Raw genomic sequence first — 24,238 nt, 5'->3', positions numbered from 1 at the left:
AGACCACCACCACTGATCCTGGATGTCGGCTGCCTGCTACTGCAAGCAGTGACATGCCACCTGGAGGCAGGCAGCAGGGAGTTCTCTACACAGCAGGCTTTACTGTGAGTTTTCTGCGAGGCTTTACTGCGAACTCAATGTTATCCAAAAAGCCCGAGGCAAAAAGTGGATTTTTTTTAACCTTGGATATAAATTGAGTTGCACTCTTAACGAGCAGTGAAAAACCTGAATTTTGTGTTGAGTGCTCCCTGATAGCTTGCAGGGAATTTGGGGTAAATCTGCCCAATATATGAATGTGCCCGCTCCATTCCAGAGGAGAGGTGGGCTAAATGCTGGTTGTGGAAAACTCCAGGCATTGTGGCAGCCGGTCTTTCTCACGTGTGCTCTCTCTGTCCTACAGTATCTAACTTCTGTGCTTTGTCTGCTCCCAAAATGGAGGAGACAAAGCCCAAAAGTTTGCTGAAGGACAGACAGACAGACAGAGCAGCTGGTGATGCTTCATGCTGGCTGGAGAATGCTACCAAGAAAAAGAGTGGGGGTGATCAGCATGGGGCTTCCAGCAGCTGGGGGCATGGCCAGTGATGTGGGGGCTGGGGCTGAGTTGGACCGGCTGAGGCAGGGGCGCCAATTTCACTTGGAGCAGCACCCCTCCTCAAGCTGCCCCTGAAGACTGGGTACAGTGCTTCCGTAAGGTTGTCAGCTCCTCCTGGTCTACACTGATTGGCAGCAGCTCTCTAAGATCTCAGACAGGAGATTTCCCCAGCCCTACCCGGGGATGCCAACGATCGATTGCAACTGGGACCTTCTGCATGTAAGGCATGTACTCTATCACTGGGCTACAGCCCTTCTTCCCATTAAGTGGACTTATTAAAAAGTGTTCCAGTAACTGTTCCCAGAGGAAATATGCGTAATCCTATTGATACACGTGCTCTTATCACTCTGATGGTCTATGTAAACAGAGCTAACTCACTGCTGTGGCATGCAGTGACAGCTATCACCAGCCCCATTCCCTTCCAAGCCCTGGCAAATATGGGAGGGGTAAACAACAATAAATATTTATATACTGCTTTTCAACAAAGGGTCTCAAAGCAGTTTACAGAGAGAGAGAGAGAGAGAGAGAGAGAGAGAGAGAGAGAGAAGAAAGATGGATCCCTGTCCCCAAAGGGCTCACAATCTAAAAAGAAACATAAGATAGACACCAGCAACAGTCACTGGAGGTACAGTGCTGGGGGTGGACAGGGCCAGTTACTCTCCCCCTGCTCAATAAAGAGAATCACCATATAAAAAGGTGCCTCTTTGCTCAGCTAGCAGGGCCTTACGTTGTACCAATAGTGCATGTTGCTTTCATATTTTGACTACCTGATTTTAACAACCCCTTACCTGTGCATCTCCATCTAGTGCAGCTTGTGCATACATCTGTACTGACATAGCCAAGTCTTTGGACTGGTTCTGATATCCATAGTAGTAGAAGTCTCCCACTTTTAAAAAAGCTATGGAAAGAAATGATTGCTTTAAGACAATGAAAATGGCTCCTTTCACACCCTCCCCAGGATACGGCATAAGCTCCTGTAGCTTGGAGCAACTATCCAAGGCCATTAACTAGAACCCTCCGACTCCCCATCAAGTGCCCGGCTATACCAAAACCGAGCCTGGAGGTCATCTGCATTACCGAATCGTCTTCATACATACCAAATGAGGGAGCATTGTTTTGAGAAATGGATAAGTTATAATATCGCCAAACACAGTCAGTAGCCAAGTATCTTTTTGCCACATTCTGTGGGGGCAAAAAAGAAAGAGTGGTTCAGCCTGTTTGGCAGGCAAAATATTGAAGGGCCTACAATGATGAGAGGCTGTGAAGCCATTGACTCACTGGTCTCTCTTCACAGAGATGTGCCAGGTTGGTCTGCGATACTTCAATCCCAGTCTCTGCAGACAGAATGTAATGCAGCAGGGCTTCATGCCTAGAATGGGAAAGGAGCGCGAGAAATAGAAAATACCAAGTGAGCACAGGACAGCTCCAGTAATGGTGGTTTTCAAACTGTGCCCCAGGGAATGCTGGGGTTCATGAGAAGATCAGTAATGGCAAATGAGCTTCCCTGAAAGGCAGCCTGACAGACATTACAAATCTCCCCCTGTGATAAAGCTGCAGGGACAATCTCCTCAGGGTGTTTCCCAGACAGCAGGCTTTACCACAGGATTAGGAGAGATAGAGTACTGTGAGTTATGGGGCATATTGTATATTTTGAATTTGCCAAAAACAAAACAACAACAACAAAAAAAAACCCAACACAAAAAGTGGAATTTTTTTTTAACCACAAACATAGATCCGGCTAAGTTCCAATGTGCAATCAAAAACCTGAATTGTGTTTGGAGTGCTCCCCGATAGTTTGCAGGGACATCAACGTAAATCTAGACGATATGTGAATGCACGCCTGCCCTTCCAAAGTAAAATCGCCATCTGGGAACGGCCCAGGAGGACTGGTAGCCCAGTAGGCTCAGTAGATCAGCAGGTCCGGCCACAAGAACAGAGCGTGCATTCGAAGGCATTTGCCTACAACACACAGAAGTTCCCAAGAGGACAAATCTGTGTGGAAAGCAATCCCTGAAGGCGGAAAGTTTGAAAAGCTCTGGTTTAATAATCTACAATAATAATGGCCAAACTAGGTGTGATGACAACCAAATTTGGGTCAGGCCAAATCAATACTGGACAGCGGAAGACATTTACAGGGCAGAAGGGGTGGGCAGGCAGGGGGAACGGACCCCATCCCCAGCCACCCAACCTGCTTCTGCCCAGCTATTTTCCTCCCAGTGGGGATTATTTCTGGTCTCAGAGCCCCAATGAGAAAATATGGGCCAGTGAGGAAAAGCATGGTTGGAGCAAGGGTTTAGCTTCACTCTCTTGCCTGCAGTGCTGAACTATATATTGTCCTACCCCACCCCACTTTAGAAGAACTGGGTGGAGACCTGAATCCTGATGAATGATTATATCACCATCACATCTAGTTTGATACTAAAAGTTTTTATGTAGGGCTTGGAGAAAAGTCTCTTTGAAACAACAGCGCCATCTACTGGTCAGATTTTAGGTTGGGTTAATTTTGGCCACGTTTGCTTTCACGTGGATGCTTTGTGTGTGGAGTTTGGCACAAGTGTCTTTAGTATTCACCCTGAAAACTCTTTGGCAACACTCCTTGTGTTTTATTTTTATATATGCACCATAACAGAGAGCATATATGCACCATAACAGAGAGGAGAGCTGGTCTTGTGGTAGCAAGCATGACTTGTCCCCATAGCTAAGCAGGGTCTGCCCTGGTTGCATCTGAATGGGAGACTTGATGTGTGAGCACTGCAAGATATTCCCCTCAGGGGATGAAGCCACTCTGGGAGGAGCAGAAGGTTCCAAGTTCCCTCCCTGGCTTCTCCACGATAGGGCTGAGAGAGATTCCTGCCGGCAGCCTTGGAGAAGCTGCTGCCAGTCTGTGAAGACAATACTGAGCTAGATAGACCAATAGTTTGACTCAGTATATGGCAGTTTCCTATGTTCCTATGTACCAACCTGTCTTGGACTGTCTGAATTGTTAGGTCATATTGAGCTGATAACTACCATGCAAGCTCTGATAAATCTGCTGGGAGGCTTGAGTTAGGGAAATTATGCTATTATTTGGTGGCCAGTTCAACAACTTAAATAACAGAATTTCTGTTTTGCATTTTGTAAATTTCATTTTTGTGTCACTCTCATCTATGACAAGACTGAGGCACTGGGAAGACCTTGTATTATTTCACCATATCAGTTAGGAACAGCATACACACACACAACACATCAGTATCCCACAAAGTCCCAAACCTACCATGACATTTCTAGATAAGCATTGAGTGCTTTTCGAAGGACATGGCCTAAGTACCCATTTTTTTCTGCCACATATTTTGTCCAGCTGTAAAAAAACCAAAATGGTAACACTGAAATCAGAGACACACAGCCAATATTTTGACTTTCAACTATGCACACGCACTCCAATCAACAGAGTGAGGGGAAAATCTTCCCTGTATGTTTTTCTTTTTCTTTTATCTTGATCCTGATCCTCAACTTGATTATCTTGATCTCTTTATCTTGATCCTGCTCATACTCTGCAGCAGCTCATGGGGAAGGTGTGGGTAGAGAGTCTCCACCGCAGAGATAGAGACCATGCAACACAGAGATCACGTGTGTTGGGCATTTTACAGTAACACGCAACTGCATGGTCATCTTGTTCGTGCAACATCCAATATCTTCCCTCCCCACCCTCTGCACCAAAGGTGAGAAATCACATGAGCTGGGTTTCTGCATTCATGGGTGCTGATACCATGTCCCATATCCTTGGAGAGAGGAAGACAAAAGATGGAGGGCAGTTGCATCCTCTGCTTACAAATGGATCATGGCTTACTTTCTCTCTCCCTCCTTCCTCCCTGATGTATGGGATTAAAGCCCCACCAGAGAAAACATTCTCAGTGTGTGAGACAACCTCAGTAACCAGGATACAAGAAAAACTCATTATTCAGATTACATATATTCAAGCCAGGGGATCAATACAGTTTGGAAATCCTAGTTCCAGCAATTACTGGAAGCTTTTTGCTCTGAAAAACTTTCTTAGCCATATTTACATCACTGCCTTCTCTGGGTCCCTGGGAAAACTTGGCAAATTTCCTGTTATATAGTATAGAGAACACCGTAACATCCCTTCCATATGGCCAGTTTCTGCTGCTTTACGGAAATAGTCGGCAGCAATAGTCTGCAAAGGAGGAAAAAAGGGTAGAAAAAGATACATTTATCTAGTTTACTCTTTTCCAAAGTTTTAATTAACTATATATTGGGGGGTGGGGGAGAGACACAAGTTTTAAAATATTGTCAGAAAGGTGATGTAGCTCTTTTTTGTCTTTAGCCAATGAAATGGCCTCTTTTCTATTATACACTTGGTATTCAGATAGAAAACTTATTTAAAACTGAATCAGTTCTCAAATATCACCAGTAGTAAGGTCATCCATTTGCTCAGGAGACTGTCGTGCCTGAGGCTGGAAATGGAGTTATTTGTAGCATTATTTGTATAGCCAGTGCCCGTTATAACAAATTTTCAGGAGACCAAGAACAGATTTTAAGATTGCTGAAAGTAGTTCGACAAGTATCATTTCCCACAATGTGCACACACATTTCTTTTGTAACACTGTCACTTCTGATTAAGCATGTTTTGCATGTTTTAACAATTCAAAACTTATTTGTCCAGAACTGAAAGTAGTGAATATAGCATGAACAGCCCGGAATTCCTCTTTCAAACCACCTTGATCTCTCTCTCTCATTTAAAGTTTCCAGCTTTAAAACCAAATCCCTTTAAATGGTAGCTGTACAGCAAAGAGCTTCCGAATGGGGTCCCAATCAACATACTTGCCTCTCTCTGAAGTCCAACAGGACTGGAGATCCTCCCTGACCTGTGATAGTTCTGACAGAGGAATCTAGCAAATCACAGTACCAAATAGTTACTAATAATAACTCACATTATTTCTACCAGTCATTCCTGGATAAATTCCATCTAAATACAGGGCACCCAGATTGAAAGATGCATCAGGATTGCCCATAGCTTCAGCTTTTAGCCAGTATTTGGCTGCTTTTGCATAGTCTCTCTTGAAGTTATGATAATACCAGCCCAGGCCATTCACTGCTTGAGGTAGTCCCTGTAAGTAAAAAAGAGGCATAAAGAACAATTTTAAAATTATTTAGGTTTGTAGTGGATTAAAGCCTTTGTCTCAGAGCAAGCACACGTGAGGGGAAGAAAAATGCTGAATCATCCCCTCTGTGCTTCCCTAGCAAGGCTTTCCCCTAAACTTTCTTGAATCTGGTAGTTTCAAAAATGGCTGCAGCCACCACCTCTCTTTATCTCAGAGTTTGACCCTCCCTGGGCTTGGGGTGAAAATCCCAGGGTAGCTCTCCTTCTTTTACTATGCGAAAAATGCTCAAAAATCCTCCCATGTGCAAGCCTACACGTGGTGAAAAAACTGGTAGATTGCTGAACATCTGAGGTGTGTTGCACCAGAGAAACACTTTTCAGTCAAAAATCCACTCAGAGAGAATTTTTTAAAATGCAATGAACAAAAAGGGGGAGGACCTTTATTCAAGTGCAACAGACGGCTTCAGTCTGAGGCTCTCTCAGCTTTTAGTTACAGGTAATATCACTCAGTGGTTATAGGAATTCTTCAAAAAGCATCCCAGTTGCATGGAATAGGGATGTAAGAAAATACAAAAGCACCTTTAAAAAGTTTACAGAGTCTTTTGCAACGCCCTGGATGGATGGGCGAAATCTAGTGTTTCTTAGTTTAGTTATGTTACAGATAAAAAATAGGCCAGTATCAGGAATATGCAAAACACACAAAAAAGAAACTGAAAATCTGACGCAAAGTCTGACTAAACACACTCTCCCTAGACTAAACCTCCCAAAGCCAGAAGCCCTGGCTTCATTGCCTTGAACTCACCCAAACTCCAGGAGAGGATTCAAATTTTGTGCCCTCCTGGCTTCCCAGGAACCTGCAGAGGTCCTTCCTTGAGATAAATCTCCAGGATAGCCTTTGACCATGAGGGAGCAAAACTCCATTGCTCTTCACTAAGCCTTTCCGCTCATGCTTCTCTCACCTTCAGCCTAGCTTCTTCTCTTCCTTCTCATGGATGAGCACCGTTGGGGGGAAAGCGGTGGGAGGGGTAAGTGCACCCTCCCCTGCCCTTAAAGTGACACCCCGCCAGTGTTGAACTTTGAACAGGCTCCATGTTTGAACCTGTTCAGAGGCCAGTAAAGGGGCCTTCGAAAAGCTTCATGCACATCCCTACTCGTGGCCGGAAATGGCAGCAGGCTGGGGGGGAGGGGGGAGGAGCCATTTAACGCAGCGACAATCACCCAGACAACTGCCAGCTGAGGTTAAAGTGGGGCTTAGTGTGGGGGCAGTGCTGGGAGCAACCTTGCTCCCGGCACTACACACGCACAGCCTAATCCAGGCTAGGCTGCCCTAGCCTGAGTTAGGCTGTGTGTGTGAATATTCTTAATGCATATTATTATTATTTACATTCTGAAGTGGTATGATCCCAGATTGGAATTCACCACCTGCTTTCTTTGCAGGTTCAAATGAACCACCCTGACCAAGCAAGTGTAAGGGAAGCTGCTATCTAAAAGATTTTATTCAGTGCTTGGCTGGTCAAGTGTATGATTTCTTTTTCAATTGACATCATGAAAGTAGAGTGTTTACTGTCCGCAAGCCTTTGATTTGATAATCAGAGCCATTACATCAACCTATTCATCAGTTGGTGCATCAACTGGTGGAGCATCAATGTCACAATTGGTGGAGCACTTGTCCTGCTGAACTTAAGGAGGAGACTTTGTTCTATAATTGAGCATATGTTATGAATGTACAAGACTCTAGGATCTTAACATTCCAAGATTGGGAAAGGCTTCTGAGATCCAACCATATTATCTCAACTGGAATCAAGAGGTGATTCTGTATATATTTTAGGATAATACACAAGACAGCTGACCACAGTCAAACTTCTATTATCTCTGAGAACAGGAAGTTAAAAGGCTTTTTTTTAAAAGTGTGCCTTTTGGGGAAATACATGAAATGCAATGCACACACAACTTACAAGGTTCATATCAACAGAAGACAACTTCCAGAGGGATAGCTGCATTAGTCTGCTGCAGCAAAAACAACAGAGAATCCTGTGGCATTTAAAAGACGAACAGATTTATTTTGGCCTAAACATCTGCGCACTGCAGCCTGCTTGACCAAGTGTGTGGAAGCAAGAGAGACTGGCCTGTACACAATCTGCTATACTGTATACGTTACCTTTGAAGCAGCTTTTCTCATCAGATGTAGAGCAAGCCTTCTGTTCTTTTTCACACCTTGACCCTAAAAAACAAAAAGGGTCGGCTTCAGGGACATGCAAAACCTTTCCTGTTATTTCCTCCTCACTGAAAAGTGACACTGTTTACCCAGGGCATTTATCCATAAAAGCGTGATTTCCATAGAGTTTCTTGGCATCCTAATAAAAGCGTGCATGATTCCTCATTCAACTGGTTTGCTTAAGACTGGCCTATTGCATAACCATTTACATTCTGCAAAGTTGCCTTGACTACATCTTGTGCAACAAGTTGCATAGATATCTCCTTTATCTTTGAAAAAGTCCATCTTACCTTGAATAACACAATAGAATAATCATATATGGATACTGGATCTTCAGTTTCCAAAGCTCCCTTTGCGTACCACTCCGCAGCTGCTTCCAGATCTTTTTCCACTCCTTGCTGGCCCCAGAACAGCATCTGCCCTAGCCTTTGCTAAATCAAGAGAAAAAACATTTGTCTTGTGGACTGTAATAATTAATTGTGTTTTTAAAAAGTATTTATTTTTTCTTCCCAATTTTCTTTTGAATGAAACTCAAAGTGGACAACAGACAAATAATTTAAAAGAATATCAAAATCAGCAAGTAAGCAACAGTAACATCCAGTGTTCCCTCTAACAGGGATTCCCAGATGTTGTTGACTACAACTCCCAGAATCCCCAGCCAAAGGCCACTGCAGCTGGGGATGCTGGGAGTTGTAGTGAACAACATCTGGGTATCCCTGTTAGAGGGAACAGTGGTAACATCCCCCTTACAGTGAGTGATAAATAAATGAAACCTAATCACCCAAGCAGCTGAAACCAATCAATTGTAACTAGAGCACAAAAAATTGCAGATTTTCACAAACATGTGCACCTTTTTTTTTTTTAAAGGTCAGAAATTTTAAGTAATCTAGAGCAGCAGGGAAATAAATTGCCTAGCGAGCAAGAGATTGCCAGTTTGAATCTCCGCTGGTATGTTTCCCAGACTATGGGAAACATCTATGGGAAACAGCAGCGATATAGGAAGATGCTGAAAGGTACCAACTCATACTGCGTGGGAGATGGCAATGGTAAACCCCTCCTGTATTCTACCAAAGGCAACCACAGGGCTCTGTGGTCGCCAGGAGTTGACACCGACTCAACGGCGCAACTTTACCTTTGGAGACAATTAGAGATCCATATGGGAGTGCGGTTTGGCGGTGTAATACCCTTCAAAATGCTTTGGAATGACAATACAGTGTAGGATTGTAAATCCACATTGCATGGAATTACTATTCTCATCCCGAACAACTGTTTCAGGCTGAGCACATGGCTAAAGGTCCAGATACAGTATTAATCTTCCTTGGCAGAAGGCAGTCAGTAGCTGGCATCTTGCTACATATGAGCCTGCTGTAGAATGAGTCACACCTTTGGTCCTTTTAGCTCAGCACTGTCTATTCTGTCTGAAAACAGCTCTCCAAGGTCTCACTTTGCTGAATACATACTTGTGCCACAAAACTGTACCCACTGGAAATTAATCTCAGCTTCATTTGTGCTGTGAGAAAGTAAGTTCCCTTTCATCCAAACCAGATCGTAGAAGGACAATCGGTAAAATGCAAATTCTCTACCCGTGCAGCTGCATTTCCTCTTGTTGCTTCTTGTTTCAACCACATGAAGACGTCACCATTTTCTTTGGTTTGCTCTTTCAATAATTCATCATCTTTAAGCCTTATTGTTTCTACAAATGCCTAAAGCACAAGGGAAAACATTAAAAACATGAATGGAACCATCGCATACACATTGCTGAAAATCTTAAGGTGTTTGAGTCCTGAGTAACTTCTGCTCTGTTCTGCATTTCTACCCTGTTTTGCACTATGTGAACATGCTTCTTCACACAATACATGAGTAAAAATGAAATTCACTGCCACATGATGTGGTGATGGCCAGTAGCTTAAACGGCTTTTTAAAGGGACTAGAAAAATTCATAGAGGTCAGGGCAATCAGTGGCAATTAGTCACAATGGTTAGATGGGATCTTCAGGTTCAGAGGCAGGATACCACTAAATAATACCAGTTGCTGAAGTGCAAATGTGGGAGAAAGCTACCAAGTCCCCTGCTAACTGAGCTTTTAGAACTGGTGATTTTCTTTATCGAGAGCAACTGACCTTATCCAACCACAGCACAGCATCCTTCCAGTGGCTCTTGCTGGTGTTTATCTTGTGTTTCTTTTTAGTTTGTGAGCCCTTTGGGGACAGGGAGCCATATTTATTTGTTTATTTTTCTTTCTCTATGTAAAAGTTTCTCTTTGGAAACGTTTGTTGAAAAGCAGTATATAAATATTTGTAATTGTACCATGTTCAAACCCTGCTTGTCAGCTGGAGGCATCTGGTTGGCCACTGTGGGAAGCAGAAGACTGGACTGAATGAACTGATCCAAAAGGGCTCTTCTTCCATTCTTTAGAGCTCAGAATTTTTAAGGTTTAGGGACATAGGAAGCTGCCATATACTGAGTCAGACCATAGGTCCATCTAGCTCAGTATTGTCTACACAGACTGACAGCGGCTTCTCCAAGGTTGCAGGCAAGAATATCTCTCAGCCCTCTCTTGGAGATGCCAGGGAGGGAACTTGGAACCATCTCCTCTTCCCAGAGCAGCTCCATTCCCTAAGGGGAATATCTTACAGTGCTCACACATCAAATCTCCCATTCCAATGCAACCAGGAGGCTGAGGGGACAAATCATGCTTGTTACCACAAGACCAGCTCTCTTCCCTCCATAGTGTTGCAGTTTGCTAACACTGCAAAATGGTGTTGTGTTTGGGCCTGTGCTGAGCAGATCTAAAGGAGTTATAGCAGACTGGTACAGCACATTCTTTGCATGCAGAAGGCACCATGTTCAGTCCTTGACACCTCCTGTTAGGCAGGGGCGTAACTATAATAGAGCAAGGGGAGACAGTTGTCTGGGGGCCCACTGCCTTGTGGGGGCAGGCCCAGAGACAAGTCACATGACTGACTCCCCCAGCCGTGCACCCGCCCGGGCTTCCTTCAGTTGTATTCATCCTCCGAAATTGATGTGAGTGTTAAGACCTGGAGCTACCAGAACAGCATGTCTTTCTCTAGTACCATTCAATGTCTTGCATCGTCCACAATTTACAAAACCTTTTAAAAAATAATTTAGGGTGATGTTCTATTGTGGCACATAGGTTTTATATATAATTTTTTTACTTCAGTGAGGGGGAGTCCATTTTAAAATCCTGTCTCTGTGCCCACTCCAACCTTGCTATGCCCCTGCTGTTAGGATCATGGAATTTAAAAGCTACTGACAGTCAGAGTAAACATTATTGGGCTAGATAGTCTGACAGAGGATGAGACAGCTTCATATGTTCAAGCTGAAGTTGATATCAGGGGCATCATTTCAAATTATCTCTTTTTGTGAATAGGGGAAAGATTAAAAGCAAGGTTCCAAGGCCTGCTGTGGATATACCTAAAATCAAACTCGAAAAGAACGGGGTATTTTAAGAGCATTTGTTATAGTTATTGTCTATTTTTATCCCTCATAATAATGATAGCAATCACATAGGAACAAATAGGTGCTCTGCTTTTTAAAAAGCAAAGGTATTTGTGTCCTTGGAATGCATACATGCAGTTATAATGTAATTGTTTATAGCAATAGTCACACAGTGTGTAGCAATAAAACCAACATGCTGGGCAGAGATATAGGTGCTCCCCAGGCACTATCACCATGTGGTCTGAAACATGAGAAGAGACAGTTCCCCCTTCCTCCTGCAAATTACACTCATAGTTGATCCAACTATGCATCTTCTGCTGGTTTTTGGTGTCAAGTATGTGGTGGCCTTGCATAAGAACATTTTGCAAGGTTTTATTTATTCCAACTGATGTGCACACACGTATAAACACATTCTAAAGACAAGAGGGTTCCAAACAGATAGATTTTATTAATGCACTAAAAATGCCTGGATGGAAAAAATTTCCTGAGAGTGCATTTCTTTTACCTGGTTCCCTTTTGCAGTATGCTGATGATCACGTGGTGTCTTTACAGCAACATCACTATAGTAAGCATACGACATCTCCAGATCTCGAGGGTAACCATGAATGCCTTGGTAGTGCTTATATCCAAGGCTGAGCAAAGCCAGCCTGTCAGCGCCCTGAGCAGCAACCAAACTATACAGCAGGCCCTGGTAACAAAGAACAAAACAACAATTTAAAAATGATTTATTATTGTTCGTTGAACCTGGCCTAGCATTTGCAATATACATATATTCATGTGTGTGTGTGTGTGTGTGTGTGTGTGTGTGTGTGTAAAAGCTTTTATTTGCCATGAATAAATATGCAATTCTGTATGTTTATTCATGGCCAATGGAATCTTGCACATGAAAAAAACCCACAGAGAAAAGTGATAACGACTATTATGCAAATGCTAGGTCAGGTCAACAATATTAAACTTCAAAATATACAATCATGTAGTACAAAGGAACTGTCTGCTTAATAATAAGTTCCTGAATATCCACTGCATCGTCTGCTAAACTACCAGCATGGATTTGCTGGCTGGTAGGAAGGAAGTAATCAGTTTGTAAACAAAAACTTAAATATGCTCCTCCTCTTGCTTGACTGTGGAACGGTCTGCCTCACACAGAAGTGGCTTATTCACTTAGCTCAGCTCACTACTGAAAACGGTCTACACCACCTCCCCTTTCTGCGTGTTTTTATAGACTTTGAGACACTGTTATGATGAAACGGACATATATAAGAATTCATGATGAACCCACAAGACAAAATAAATTCATCCATAAATTTTGGATTGACAAAAGTTCACAAAGATACACACCATTTGTACTTTTCCTGTTGATTTGTTGTGAATGCTTCTTGCTCTCCTTGATTAGACATTAATATTTCCTGTTGTTATTATTGCCTGTTAGTAATTATGTGCATATTATTATGTGCATATTTTCTGCTCAAATGTGCACATAATATACACATTTTGTCTGAAACCAGTATGAATATGGTAGGCAATAGGAGGAACGTGCCACCTTCTCCTTGCTATCCTTTTCATGCAGTTTAACGGCATGTCTGCAGGAAAAGCCTAAACAATTTTTAAACCAATGATTTCAAATAAAGTTTAAGTATCAGCACTTCCCGTAAGAAAACTGGGAATTGTAGCTTTGGTGAGAACACTGAATATTCCACTAGTCCCCTAGATTTTCCACAGGCTTCCTTTTTGGTGCCTTGACACCTTCTTTATATATATATCTATTTTTTAAATTTATTTTTTACATTTATATCCCGCTCTCCCTCCAAGGAGCCCAGAGCGGTGTACTACATACTTGAGTTTCTCTTTCGAAGTAGGTTAGGCTGAAAGAGAAGTGACTGGCCCAGAATCACTCAGCAAGTATCATGGCTGAATGGGGATTTGAACTCGGGTCTCCCCGGTCCTAGTCCAGCACTCTAACAACTACACTATGCTGGCTCCATGTTGGTTGCCCTTAATTCCATGAAACAGTTACTCCTGAGCCAGAAGCCACTATCCTGATTATTTCAGTGGTGGAATAGTTTGGTTGCCTGTGTACCATAAAATGTAGCGCTTTCTCTATTTGGTGGCCATTTGCCTGAATGCTGAAGGAATAAAGCTGAAGAATGGCAAGAGCTTTTAAGAGAGTTGAAAGCGAGACTTTGCTTTCTGTGGTATACAGAAGCATGAATTTTGTTCTTTGGTTACCTCTGGAGAAACAATGCAAAAATCTGCAGAACCCATTTAACAGAGGCAAATGTGGGATGAATGTTCACCCCAAGCTGTGTCCCTCTTTCCAACCATCTATGAAAAGCTGCCTCTCTCCAGCCTAAGAATAAGATATGGCCTATGAGATGGTACATATTGCCAATGTAATCTTTGGGCAATAACTCCCCCTTTAGACATTCAAATTCTCACCTGAACTGAGTCTACAGGAACACCCAATCCTGTTTCAAAGATAACAGCAAGAGCGTAGGAAGCTCTATGATATCCACAACAGCTGGATGACATCAGGGACAAGACAACTGAGCTTATATAATGTAGGCCATCAGCCCTGGATAGATTTTGAGCAGCCTTCTCAAAGATCCTGTGGCCAATTTCTAACACTGCATCCTTTTGACCTTCAGGTGCTAAATCTGTAAGATATAATGTACAATTAAACTAATAGTCTGTAAAAATATTATTATTACAAAAAATACATATATATGGTAAGGGAAGAATGAAATTCAGTCCCCAAATAGCAAAGCAAAACCAGTTTGGTGAGAAAGCAGCAAAGCAAGAGGTCTTGAGACAGTTCTTTAGTATTGAAGAATTACAAGGATTTGTTTAAAGAAAAGGTTACAAACAAATGTGAAAAAGCCTGCAGCTTAATTTCAGCTGTAGCTCATGGCTGAAGAGAGAGACCAAAACAAACAGCCATCTCTGGAGAGACAAAATGGAGACTAACTCTGGAAGATCAAAGAGGGGAGGAGTCCAGTTCTTTCCATCCATGACCCTAACTCCGCCCCCACAGAGGTCACTATGAGACATTGCAGCTGAGAGCTGATGCTGCCAGGGTCCTAGCTCCGACATATACTGGTTTTAAATAATAAAAAAATATTATTATTACAAAGAATACATATATACTTGTTTTCAACAAGAATGTTATGAAAGTGGTTAACATAGAAAAAGGAGTCAGATGGCTCCCTATCCCAAAAGACTCACAATCTAAAAAGAAACACAAAGGAGACACCAGCAACAGCCCCTGGAGGGATGCTGTGCTGAAGTTGGATAGGAACAGTTGCTCTTCCCTTGTTAAATATAAGATAATCACCACTTTAAAAGGTGCCTCTTTGACCAATTTGCAGTGGTAATAGCTATAATTGCAGAAAAGGGTGGGAAAAAGAGAGGATTTCTCTAATACTCCATTCAGTATCAGAGAGGATCTTCAGATATTGATAAACACAATATCTTCTGATTAGATAGTTTCAGTTTTTCCACACATTTATTGTTGAACATGTTCAGGGCCTATTCTGGTGTGATTTCTGCTTCTATGTGATTTGGTGCACAGCAAATCAGCAGTACTATGATGCACTAGTAATTTAATTGTTCTATCTCCTTAGAGGCTTGTAGGGAAAGTAGCCATGTAATCTGCCACAATAATAAACATGAAAGTTGGCCCTTATCCCTAAGGCAGTAATTCTTAAAATGGGTCCAGGGATGATTCATGGTGCATTTTCAGATGACCCCTGAAACCACATAAACCACATGAAAGCAGCATAAATAAGAAAAACACTGAAAAGCCAGATATTTCTTTCAGGTTTCCATTACATGCTGAAGAAACAATGCTCTTTTCAGTTTTGATTTTTAAATTTAAGTGAAAAAACAACAACAGCTTGCCTCTTCAGCAATGCAAGCAGTTGCACTGGAAACTTCTAGAAAATCTTCTAGTGGTATGGATGGTTTTTATGGATCATACTCATGGGGTCTTAGCCAAAGACAATATAGCAATTTAGTTTTAGTTCAGTAGTCTTTCAAGAGTTCTCCAGTATGATGGCTCTACAAAGAACAAGAACAAAGAACCAGAACACTGTTCTGGTGAGAATTACCAGAACAGTGATTCTCAGTCTCACAAAGCTTTAACAACTATTGCCCTAAAGTAGGGGCTCCCAACCATTTTAAAAAAGTATACCCCTTTTGTTGCAAACCTTCAGATCAGGTACCCCATGGAGATGTGTGTGTGTGTGTGTGTGTGTGTGTGTGTGTGTGTATATACAAATTTAAATGTTACAGTTATGAGACAGGATACTCAATCACTGGCTTACATCCAGACTATGTTACTCATGAGAACTCCCATTGAAATGAATAGGACAAGTTTACTTGTCCTATTAATCTCTATGGGAGTACTCAGTGCCAGTTTCCTGAAGCCTGTCAGTCAGGCTGAGGGGAGGGGTACACTGAGCTTCAGCCTGTAGCCAGCCAATCAGGAGCAGAGGAGGAGAGTCTTCACCCCACCGCCTTCTGCAGTGGACATCACTGAGGACCAAGCTGGTGACCCGCTGTTGGGAAACAAATAGTGCAACTGCAGCATGAAGAAGCAGGAGGGATCTGAGTATTCCCTGGGAACCCTTCAAGTATCCCTAGGGGTGCTGGAACCCCAGCCCTAAAGAAAGGATCAGCAACTGGAGTCCCCTAAACCAAATCCAGCCATTTGAAGGCTAAAGCCTGTATCCTCACTTGCCAACAAGCAGCAAAAAAGGATGTGGAGGGAGAGTCAACTGGAGTGATGGGATGTCCTTTGATGGGCCACTTTGGGAGAAGAGGGTAGATCCTTGTTCCATCCTCCCCATATATTGATTGATTGATTGTATTCTTAAAAAATGTATGTAACACCGCTGCAGCCATCCTCAAGGTAGCTGACAACAACTAGCATTAAAACAACAATGTTCCATAAAATACATTCCCTTTTTAAAGTGGCTTTCTGGCAAAATTAGTTACTGACCAGGATCCTTAATAAAATGCCGTAGAATATAGGAGACTCCAATGTGAAAAATGAGGGCCCATGTTGAAAGAGAGAGAGACGGAGGGATGGGAGGACTATCTGTCCACAATAATTGCCAGTCCCAGGCAAACAACAGTGCAGGCTTTCTGGAGTTTTATTTACTGTTTTTAAAAAACAGTACACATATCAAACAGAGGCATTCTATTTCAAGACTTCTAGTACCACGGAGAACCACTCCTAATCACTCTACTACAGCAACATAAGCAAAAAATAGAATGATGGAATAGAAGACAGGACTACATCCTAGAATCTGAGGCTGCTTTCAGTGCCAGGGCTCAGACCAGGGAAATATCAAGTGATAATGAAGAGGAGAATGCCTCTGAGCATGTGCAGGGTGCCTTGCCCTCACCATCATGCTACCAGTGCTAAATCCTGCACATCTGGAATTAGAGAGCTTGGCTTTCAGGTCAGAGGGTCTGCCTTCCAGGAAGGCTTCAGCCCGTCGTGTCTGATTTTATACAATGGCACTGTCCATTTTACATTGGCACTCTTACATAAATAAACTATAGTAAAAGGTTGAATCCATAGTTGCTGTGCAGAACTGAACTATGGGGGTGGGGGGAATATGAAAAACTGAGGATACTCCAATTTATTTCAGTACTGGAGCACAATCTCAGTTTTCTACATTGCTATACCAACCAGGGAAGCTCCTGTTCCGTACAAAGATCATGTGCACTTCAGACTCTTGTGTTGGAACACAAGTGTACTTGGCTTGGGGGGAAAGTAAAGGAGTTGCTGCTACTGAAAACAAAACAAAACATTTAAATATCCAATTACCTTCTGGCAAATGTAAATCAATCTCTTGCAGCTGTTTGAACATGCCGTGGTATTCCTCCCTCCAGACAAATGCATCACACTTGAGGTTCCCTCCATATTTGTTGCTCATTTCCAAATAATAGTTTCCATAAAGACCTGAAGAAAATGAACTGAATCATCCTAGCTGATTGTTTTAAAGAAACATATAATTCTGCCCCTGCCCCCATTCCTTTACGATGTCACAAAATCACCCCAAGATGGCTCCCTCCTGATTAAATATGGCATCACCCTGAATTGATTTTTGGGGACATTGAATTAAATGGGACTTATTTCCTGACAAGTCTGCTTATGATTGCAGCCTTAAACTGTTTTAAAAATCATTCCTTCTTCTCAGGGAACCCTGGGAACTGTAGTTCTGCAAGGGGGACTAGGGATCTCCAACAGAGAATTTGGAGTCAGTATCTTCATCAAACTATATCCTTTGGAGGTAATCATGATAGTTAAAGTGGTATAAAACCAATTCAAGTTTGTAGTGTAGCCACCTAATGGCACGGTGGGGAATCAACTTGCCTAGAGAGCAGGAGGCTTTCAGTCCGAATCCCCGCTGGTATGTTTCTCAGACTATGGGAAACATCTATATCGGGCAACAGGAATACAGGAAGGTGCTGAAAGGCATAATCTCATACTGCGCAGGAGATGGCAATGGTAAACCCCTCCTGTATTCTACCAAGAAAACCACATGGCTCTGTGGTCGCCAGGAGTGGACAACGACTTGATGGCACAATCTTTCCTTTCCTGTATGGCCAATCAGTAAATGAGTATATTGTAGACATACCCCTCCGTATTTTATTCTATCTCTGATGTTTCATAGTGGGGCAGTTTCACACATCACAGAGAACTGGCAGCTTGGCCAAACTGCTGGTTCTTGGAGTGCATGCAGGAGCCCAATTTCTGGTGCCAGGAAAAATATGCCGAGATTGGACAGGTCATCTGAACCCACCAATGTTGGCATGTTCTACCCTACTTGTGGTTCCAAACTCGACATCTGTAACCAATTTCAAATTCAGGTTATAGATGTAATGTTTGGAATCATAAGTAGGGTAGAACATGCTGACATTGGTGGGTTCAGATGACCCACCCAAACTCTGCATATCTTTCCTGGCACCAAGAGCCGGGCTCTTGCATGCGCTTCAGGAACCAGTGTTTCACGATCTGTGACGCTGACTGTTGTGTGATCTAGACCAGGGATTCTCAACGTTGGGTCCCCAGATGTTATTGGACTTCAACTCCCATTATCCCCAGACCCAGTGGCCTTTAGTTGGGGATTATGGGAGTTGAAGTACAATAACATCTGGGGACCCAACGTTGAGAATCCCTGATCTAGACAACACAGCAATAACTGCAATACCTACACAGCAATATCAGGAATGGAGTGGGGAAATGATATTCAAAGATGTAGCTCAGGGTCAGACCATATGGGTACCTCTACGCTTACCATTATGCGGGCAAACAGCACACACTGTGTGATTTAAAGTGGGAAAACAGCATGGGGTAAAGAGTGAAATCTCCCTCTTCCCTCACTGCTATCTCCTTAATCTGAAGTTGGCCGTGTTGCAGCTAACAAAAAAACCATGCAGGAGATCCTACTCATCGGTCTCTTGCATCACTTCTAGTTTGGTCCTCAATACTTACACTTCTGCTCTTCTTTTTTAAGCAGGAATCCATATTCAGATGCCATGCTATGGATACCTGCACATTTGTTATAGTACAGTTCAACCGCTTCCATAATCTCTTTATTGGAGAAAGGGTTAGAAATCTGGGGGAAATTTGATATATAAAGTCATTGTGCAATACTGGTAACTAAAATAGTAATAACAACATGCACTTCCTAGGGAAGGCTAAAAAATGTCCACACACATGCATTTTTATATATACACACACACACACACACACTATTTTCCTTGCAGATGAATAAATTACTTGGCATGGCAATTGATTACCAAATTGAATGGCACATTGGATAATTCTGTACACCCAAGGAAAACTGCATTTTGGCAATTTAACATTACCCATTTCTTTTTCCAGTTTGTATGTTTACATGTGAGGAAATTCTTTTTTGGGGAAACTACAGTTACAGAACAAACTATGTGGTTCTGCAGTTTACCAATCGCAAAAAATCTCTGTAGCCATCAGTGGGTAAACTGTAATTGCTGCTAAAATTTTATACTAAATCTTAATGGAATGTTAATGTAACATGTGTAAATCTCAAAGAAGAAGTCTTGCCTGACAAAATTTCCATGGAGTTTGAGAAATTATTTCATCCAAGTATTCATCAGACTGCTTGCAAAATTTACAGTAGAAATAAGCAATATGGCAAAAGCTTCAGTAGAAATCAGCAAGTTAGCAGAATCAGAAATAGATTGCTCTACAATTCTGTCTGCATATTTACCATATTTTTCACACTCACCCTTTCAGTCTCAAGTGCATTAAGACGATAGTATTTCACTGGTCCAAAGTATCCTTCGATTCCTGATGAATATACACTGCCTCCAAGAACAAAGTATCCAGAAGTGTCATCATAACAGAAATCCTCCCTAAAACTAGAAGATAACTATTCTGAATATTTCTAATTATTGGGGCGGGGGGGGGAGCTCTGCCCAGATCCTGTGTATTTATTTTAAGAACATATATGTCGTCTCCTCCGCCACTCGCCAGGGAAGCCTACAAGTTAAAACAATAAGATACAATATAAAAAAGAATGATACAGTCTGGGAAAACAGAAAGGTCTACCTGGCACCAAAAGGGGATCAAAGCAAACACCTAGGATGCCTCCCTCAGTAGAGCATTCCATAAATGAGGCACCACCACCAAAAAGGCCCTCTCCTCTGTCACTAGCCACTTCACCTCAGCTGGCATGGCATCTGGCTTCTGAAAATGACCGCAATGTATGGGCAGCATTCTGTTGGAGAAGCCACATGCACTCCCTCTTCTGGCAAAAATGCCATAGTAATGCAAGGAATAATATACTGGAGTCAAGGAAGGGTGACACTGACAGGGGAAGCAACCATGTAATTTATCCCACCCATGTGGTTCCGTATTATAACTGAACCACAAGGAAGTGATCCCCAGATCAGTCTAGTGGTGTATGAATCAGATTTAATTCTTTACTAGGTGCAACATGAGATGGCACAAAGTGCAGGGGAATAGTTAATCTGGTGAAATTGTCTGTGTACCGACTGAACAACAGTTAAACTATCAATGATTTAGGGTGGAGAACTGACTACACATTCCATACTGTTCTCCTACTCACATGGTGCAAAATGATACTGGGCCAGCTTAGAAAATACATCCGACTGGTCCCATTGAATCACATAGTGTGAGTGTGTCTTCCCAATCAGTGCACCAGCCTGCCACCATATAATTGTGTGAAGGAGGGAAACATATGGACCTTCCATCACAGTTTGATTTAAAGACTACTTTAAAGCAGTATTTAATTCACTTGTGAGGGTGATTTGGACAGTGTCTCTTCCACCTATGTGATTATACGGTGGTGGGGACAGTGCGCTGGTTGGGGAGGGGGCAAACACTTCCCCACTCTGTACTTTGTGATTTGGTGGGACCAGTTGAATGCGTAATCCAAATTAGCCCATTATTCCTGAACAAAGTTACACTAAATAGAAGAACTGTAAGGCATGAACAAGTCCAAGGTTGTAGAGATGTACAGAAAGTGGGGAGAGATGGATCAGAAAGGGGAAATCTCAGTTATGTAAGTAACAGTTTGAATAGAGGGGTGGCTGCTCTTACTGAAAAGTTTGACGACGACGATTATTCAGAGTCTTCCCAATACTGGTTATGTCTATCTAAAAGAAAAATTGTTAAATATAGTTTTTGAAAGCTTAATAAGGCAAGTCAATTAAAAATATAGCATTTATCTACTCTTGGCTTGAATTATACAGCAGATTCTCTTTGGAATGTTTAGCTGGCCCTTAAGAACACTCCAAAGATGAATTAACTCTGTCTATGTGGCTAATAACCGTGCAATTTTCACACAATTGCCTCAATTTTATTTTGTTTCCTTGAAAATTCTAAGGGCCTATTCATCTGGATTCTGTTGGCAGGAGTGGGGGATGGGGAGTCTGGGACAGGCCAACCTTAGGCTGAAGAGCTCTTTTCCTTATTCTTATTGTGGACAGAAACAAATGAATGAACCAGGGAGATCCTGTGTTTATGTGAAGATGCAGTCTTCCAGACCTTCTGTCTAGTGGTCTGCTGTGTTTATCTTTGCCACAAACCCCAGCCCAAGTGGCAAGTTTCAGTGGCAAGGCCACTGTTTCAGCCCCCAAGAGGCAAGACACAGAAGCCAAGTGGGGGGGTGGGGAGAAACAATTTTTAAAATTAAAAAAAAAAAAAGGAAGCAGAAACTAGAGCAGAGAATAAAGTTTGGCATTCTCCCTCTCCTCTGGCAGATAGCCCAAAGGTCAAAGATACTGGCTGGACCAGTCAGAAACCTGTCAGGTAGCAATACGGAGGGTTGGGGGGAGTGTGCATGTCAGCCCGGTGCCTTCCCCTAATCTTTCTCTCTCTGTTAGGATATCAGGGTGTAATATCATCTATTCAGAAATAACAGAAAGCAGCCTAAGTAATAAAGAGGAAAGGATGTTGTACACATGGAAAGGGAAGGGCAAGATGCATAAAGTACTGTAATACATTTGCAAAAACACTGAAGTTATTTAGTGAAGTTGGTAATGCAGCAGATGGAAGATATTTAATATTCAGAACAGTGATTATGAATGTGCTGTTGTACACAGATCCTGCTCAGAAGGATCTGTGTACAACAATGTTAAAGGGAGGGGCAAGTGAATACTCAAGTGGATGACTGGAGAGGAACCAGGAAAAGAAATAAGATAAAAAGGGAAGAGCAAGAGAAAAATATATATAGGTTTTCTAGGTTATTGTTAAAAAGGTGGCAAGGGAGAAAAAATGATGACAAATATCAAGTGCAAGGGAAGATTCTAGAGATAGGAGGAAGCCAGAAGAAAAGGGTGAAGATGTGGACTGTAAGAAGAGAACTTGAAAACAAAGTTAAAGTGAGAGGAAAGAAGGGATGTTTATAGTTCAAACTGACCAAATGTCATACATCAGAAAACCGAGGCAGCATTCTTGATTTAGGACACATCTACATTACAGCTGTGAACTAGCTGAACAGGGCGCTTTCCAGATTAGACCCTGCAACGGGGTCATGGCGGATCTCAGAAGTGTGCTTCCACACTTCCTGCGTTGCGACACCGCAGTCCCTACATGGACAGCAGGGTGTCGTTGATATTTACAATGCCTTGTTTCGAATTTAGTTGCTGCTATATAGAGCTAGGACGTCGTATATCTAGCATAAGGAAGTTGCTGTTGTTGTTTTTTATTGTTAGATTCTGCGAGACCGCTCCCCCTGCTGTTTACATTTCAAATGTGACTTGCCTGAATGGAGGCATTTTGCTGCTGTTGAGCAGCTAGCCTGGAAAGCGCCCGGTCAATCTCTTCCTCCAGGGTCTAGTAGTTCTATAAGGGGGACTAGGCAGGCATCTCTTACAGCAAACCGCCAGCCTCCTTCAGCAATTGATAATTCTAGGGGAAGCCATGACTTTGGGGAAGCCATGACAATTATACTGTTTTAAACAAATACACATCTTTTGTGTAGTTATATACCCTCTGACACATGGTTGTGGTCATTTCCTTTTTTTTTATCCAAAGACTTTTGTGGTAATACTGCAAAAACTATTTTAAGTTTCTGTAGAAATACACTGTCCCTCAGTGGGCAACCCACTGTAGCTTGCAACACCTAAACACATTCGCCTCACATTGTACTGTGATAAGGATGCTAGGATGCCACAAATACCTGCCCTCCATTAACAGAGAGGTCAAGTCGAAACCAGTGCTTCAGCGGAAGGCTAAAGGCGGTTTTCACAGCAATGTCTTCTCCTTCAATAAGGCGCATCTGGATGTGAACATAACCTAAAACATAACACCAAATAAGAACCAAGTTTGTTAAGTAAAGACAACAGAAATACTGAAAACCGGTGTAGTTTTTGTTCCTAACTGTTTAGGAGCAGATAGTCACTTCATCCTTATTGATTTTATTTTTATTTATTTATTGTACTGATATCCTGCTCTTACATACAGCTCCCAATTGTTTTTCATCCAAGGGACTGATTAGATCCACACCTGTGCTGCAGTATCAGGTGTTCCCAGAGCACTCACTGGGTCCTAACGCTATTGCTTAAAACCTCATAGGGCTGGTTCACACAAGATGGCCCCCACATACTTGCCTCAGGATTCATGTCTCCAGAAGAGCTTGTACAAGGTATCATCTGTATGAAGTAGCATTTCCATGTGTTTATATGCAATTGCCCCAGTTCTCATGATCCTATTTTGAACTGCTACTATTGCCAGTACTGGGGTTGCTTGCATAAATAACTCCCACACGATGTCCTTCTTCACATAAACAATGCATCAGTATGAGTCCAATGTCAACACCACATACTTCTAAGGTGTGTGTGTGTGGCGGTGGGGGGGACTAATGCATAAAATGGCTCTGTCTGGTTCTCCACCTATTTACCTGATAGTGGGATGCAAAGTGTGAGGTGGGCTCTCCTATGATGGTCTACATTCCTTTACAACCTTAATTGGGTGCCTTGATTGAGCCAGAACTTAGAATACAAACATACCCAATGTCCATCCAAGTTGTCTAGTATGTACAAGTACAGGAACCTGTGCTCTCCACTCCTATGGGTTTCAGCACTTAGTGGGCTGGGGACACAAAAACAACTCTACTTCTTTTGCACACATTGTGCTACTCAACCCCATGCAATCAAATGACCATTGGACAACACTTCTTACAAAATTACAAAGGAGTTTGAAAACTTATGTACATTCAGTAACCAAAAACCCTTCGGTTTAAGATGAGAGTTAAGATGATTTAAATGTTCTACTCGTGCTCTAATAAGAATGGAAATTGCAAGTTAAGGTGCCCGTCTTAACTTCTGCACAATATAATCTGTAAAGGCTTTGT

General features: G+C 42.3%; 1 protein-coding gene across 2 annotated transcripts in view; it reads right to left on the bottom strand.

Moving 5' to 3' along the window:
- SEL1L3 (SEL1L family member 3) overlaps positions 1 to 24,238 on the bottom strand; it is a 43,724-nt gene that overhangs the window by 8,183 nt on the left and 11,303 nt on the right. For both annotated transcript variants that reach the window (XM_053251841.1, XM_053251842.1), the window contains 16 exons: positions 23,066 to 23,181; positions 20,983 to 21,038; positions 19,646 to 19,778; positions 18,871 to 18,994; positions 17,200 to 17,334; positions 13,800 to 14,017; positions 11,869 to 12,051; positions 9,489 to 9,608; positions 8,196 to 8,336; positions 7,849 to 7,911; positions 5,521 to 5,697; positions 4,636 to 4,763; positions 3,846 to 3,929; positions 1,871 to 1,961; positions 1,690 to 1,774; positions 1,381 to 1,490 (listed from right to left, as the gene is read on the bottom strand). In XM_053251841.1, the coding sequence (XP_053107816.1) occupies positions 1,381 to 1,490; positions 1,690 to 1,774; positions 1,871 to 1,961; positions 3,846 to 3,929; positions 4,636 to 4,763; positions 5,521 to 5,697; positions 7,849 to 7,911; positions 8,196 to 8,336; positions 9,489 to 9,608; positions 11,869 to 12,051; positions 13,800 to 14,017; positions 17,200 to 17,334; positions 18,871 to 18,994; positions 19,646 to 19,778; positions 20,983 to 21,038; positions 23,066 to 23,181 (1,964 nt within the window). The remainder of the gene's footprint in view (positions 1 to 1,380; positions 1,491 to 1,689; positions 1,775 to 1,870; positions 1,962 to 3,845; positions 3,930 to 4,635; positions 4,764 to 5,520; positions 5,698 to 7,848; positions 7,912 to 8,195; positions 8,337 to 9,488; positions 9,609 to 11,868; positions 12,052 to 13,799; positions 14,018 to 17,199; positions 17,335 to 18,870; positions 18,995 to 19,645; positions 19,779 to 20,982; positions 21,039 to 23,065; positions 23,182 to 24,238) is intronic.

Source organism: Hemicordylus capensis, chromosome 5 (genome assembly GCF_027244095.1).
Source record: "Hemicordylus capensis ecotype Gifberg chromosome 5, rHemCap1.1.pri, whole genome shotgun sequence".
Classification (NCBI taxonomy): Eukaryota; Metazoa; Chordata; class Lepidosauria; order Squamata; family Cordylidae; genus Hemicordylus; species Hemicordylus capensis.
The sequence above is the reverse complement of the archived record's forward strand: the minus strand, read 5'-3'. Positions and strand labels throughout refer to the sequence as shown.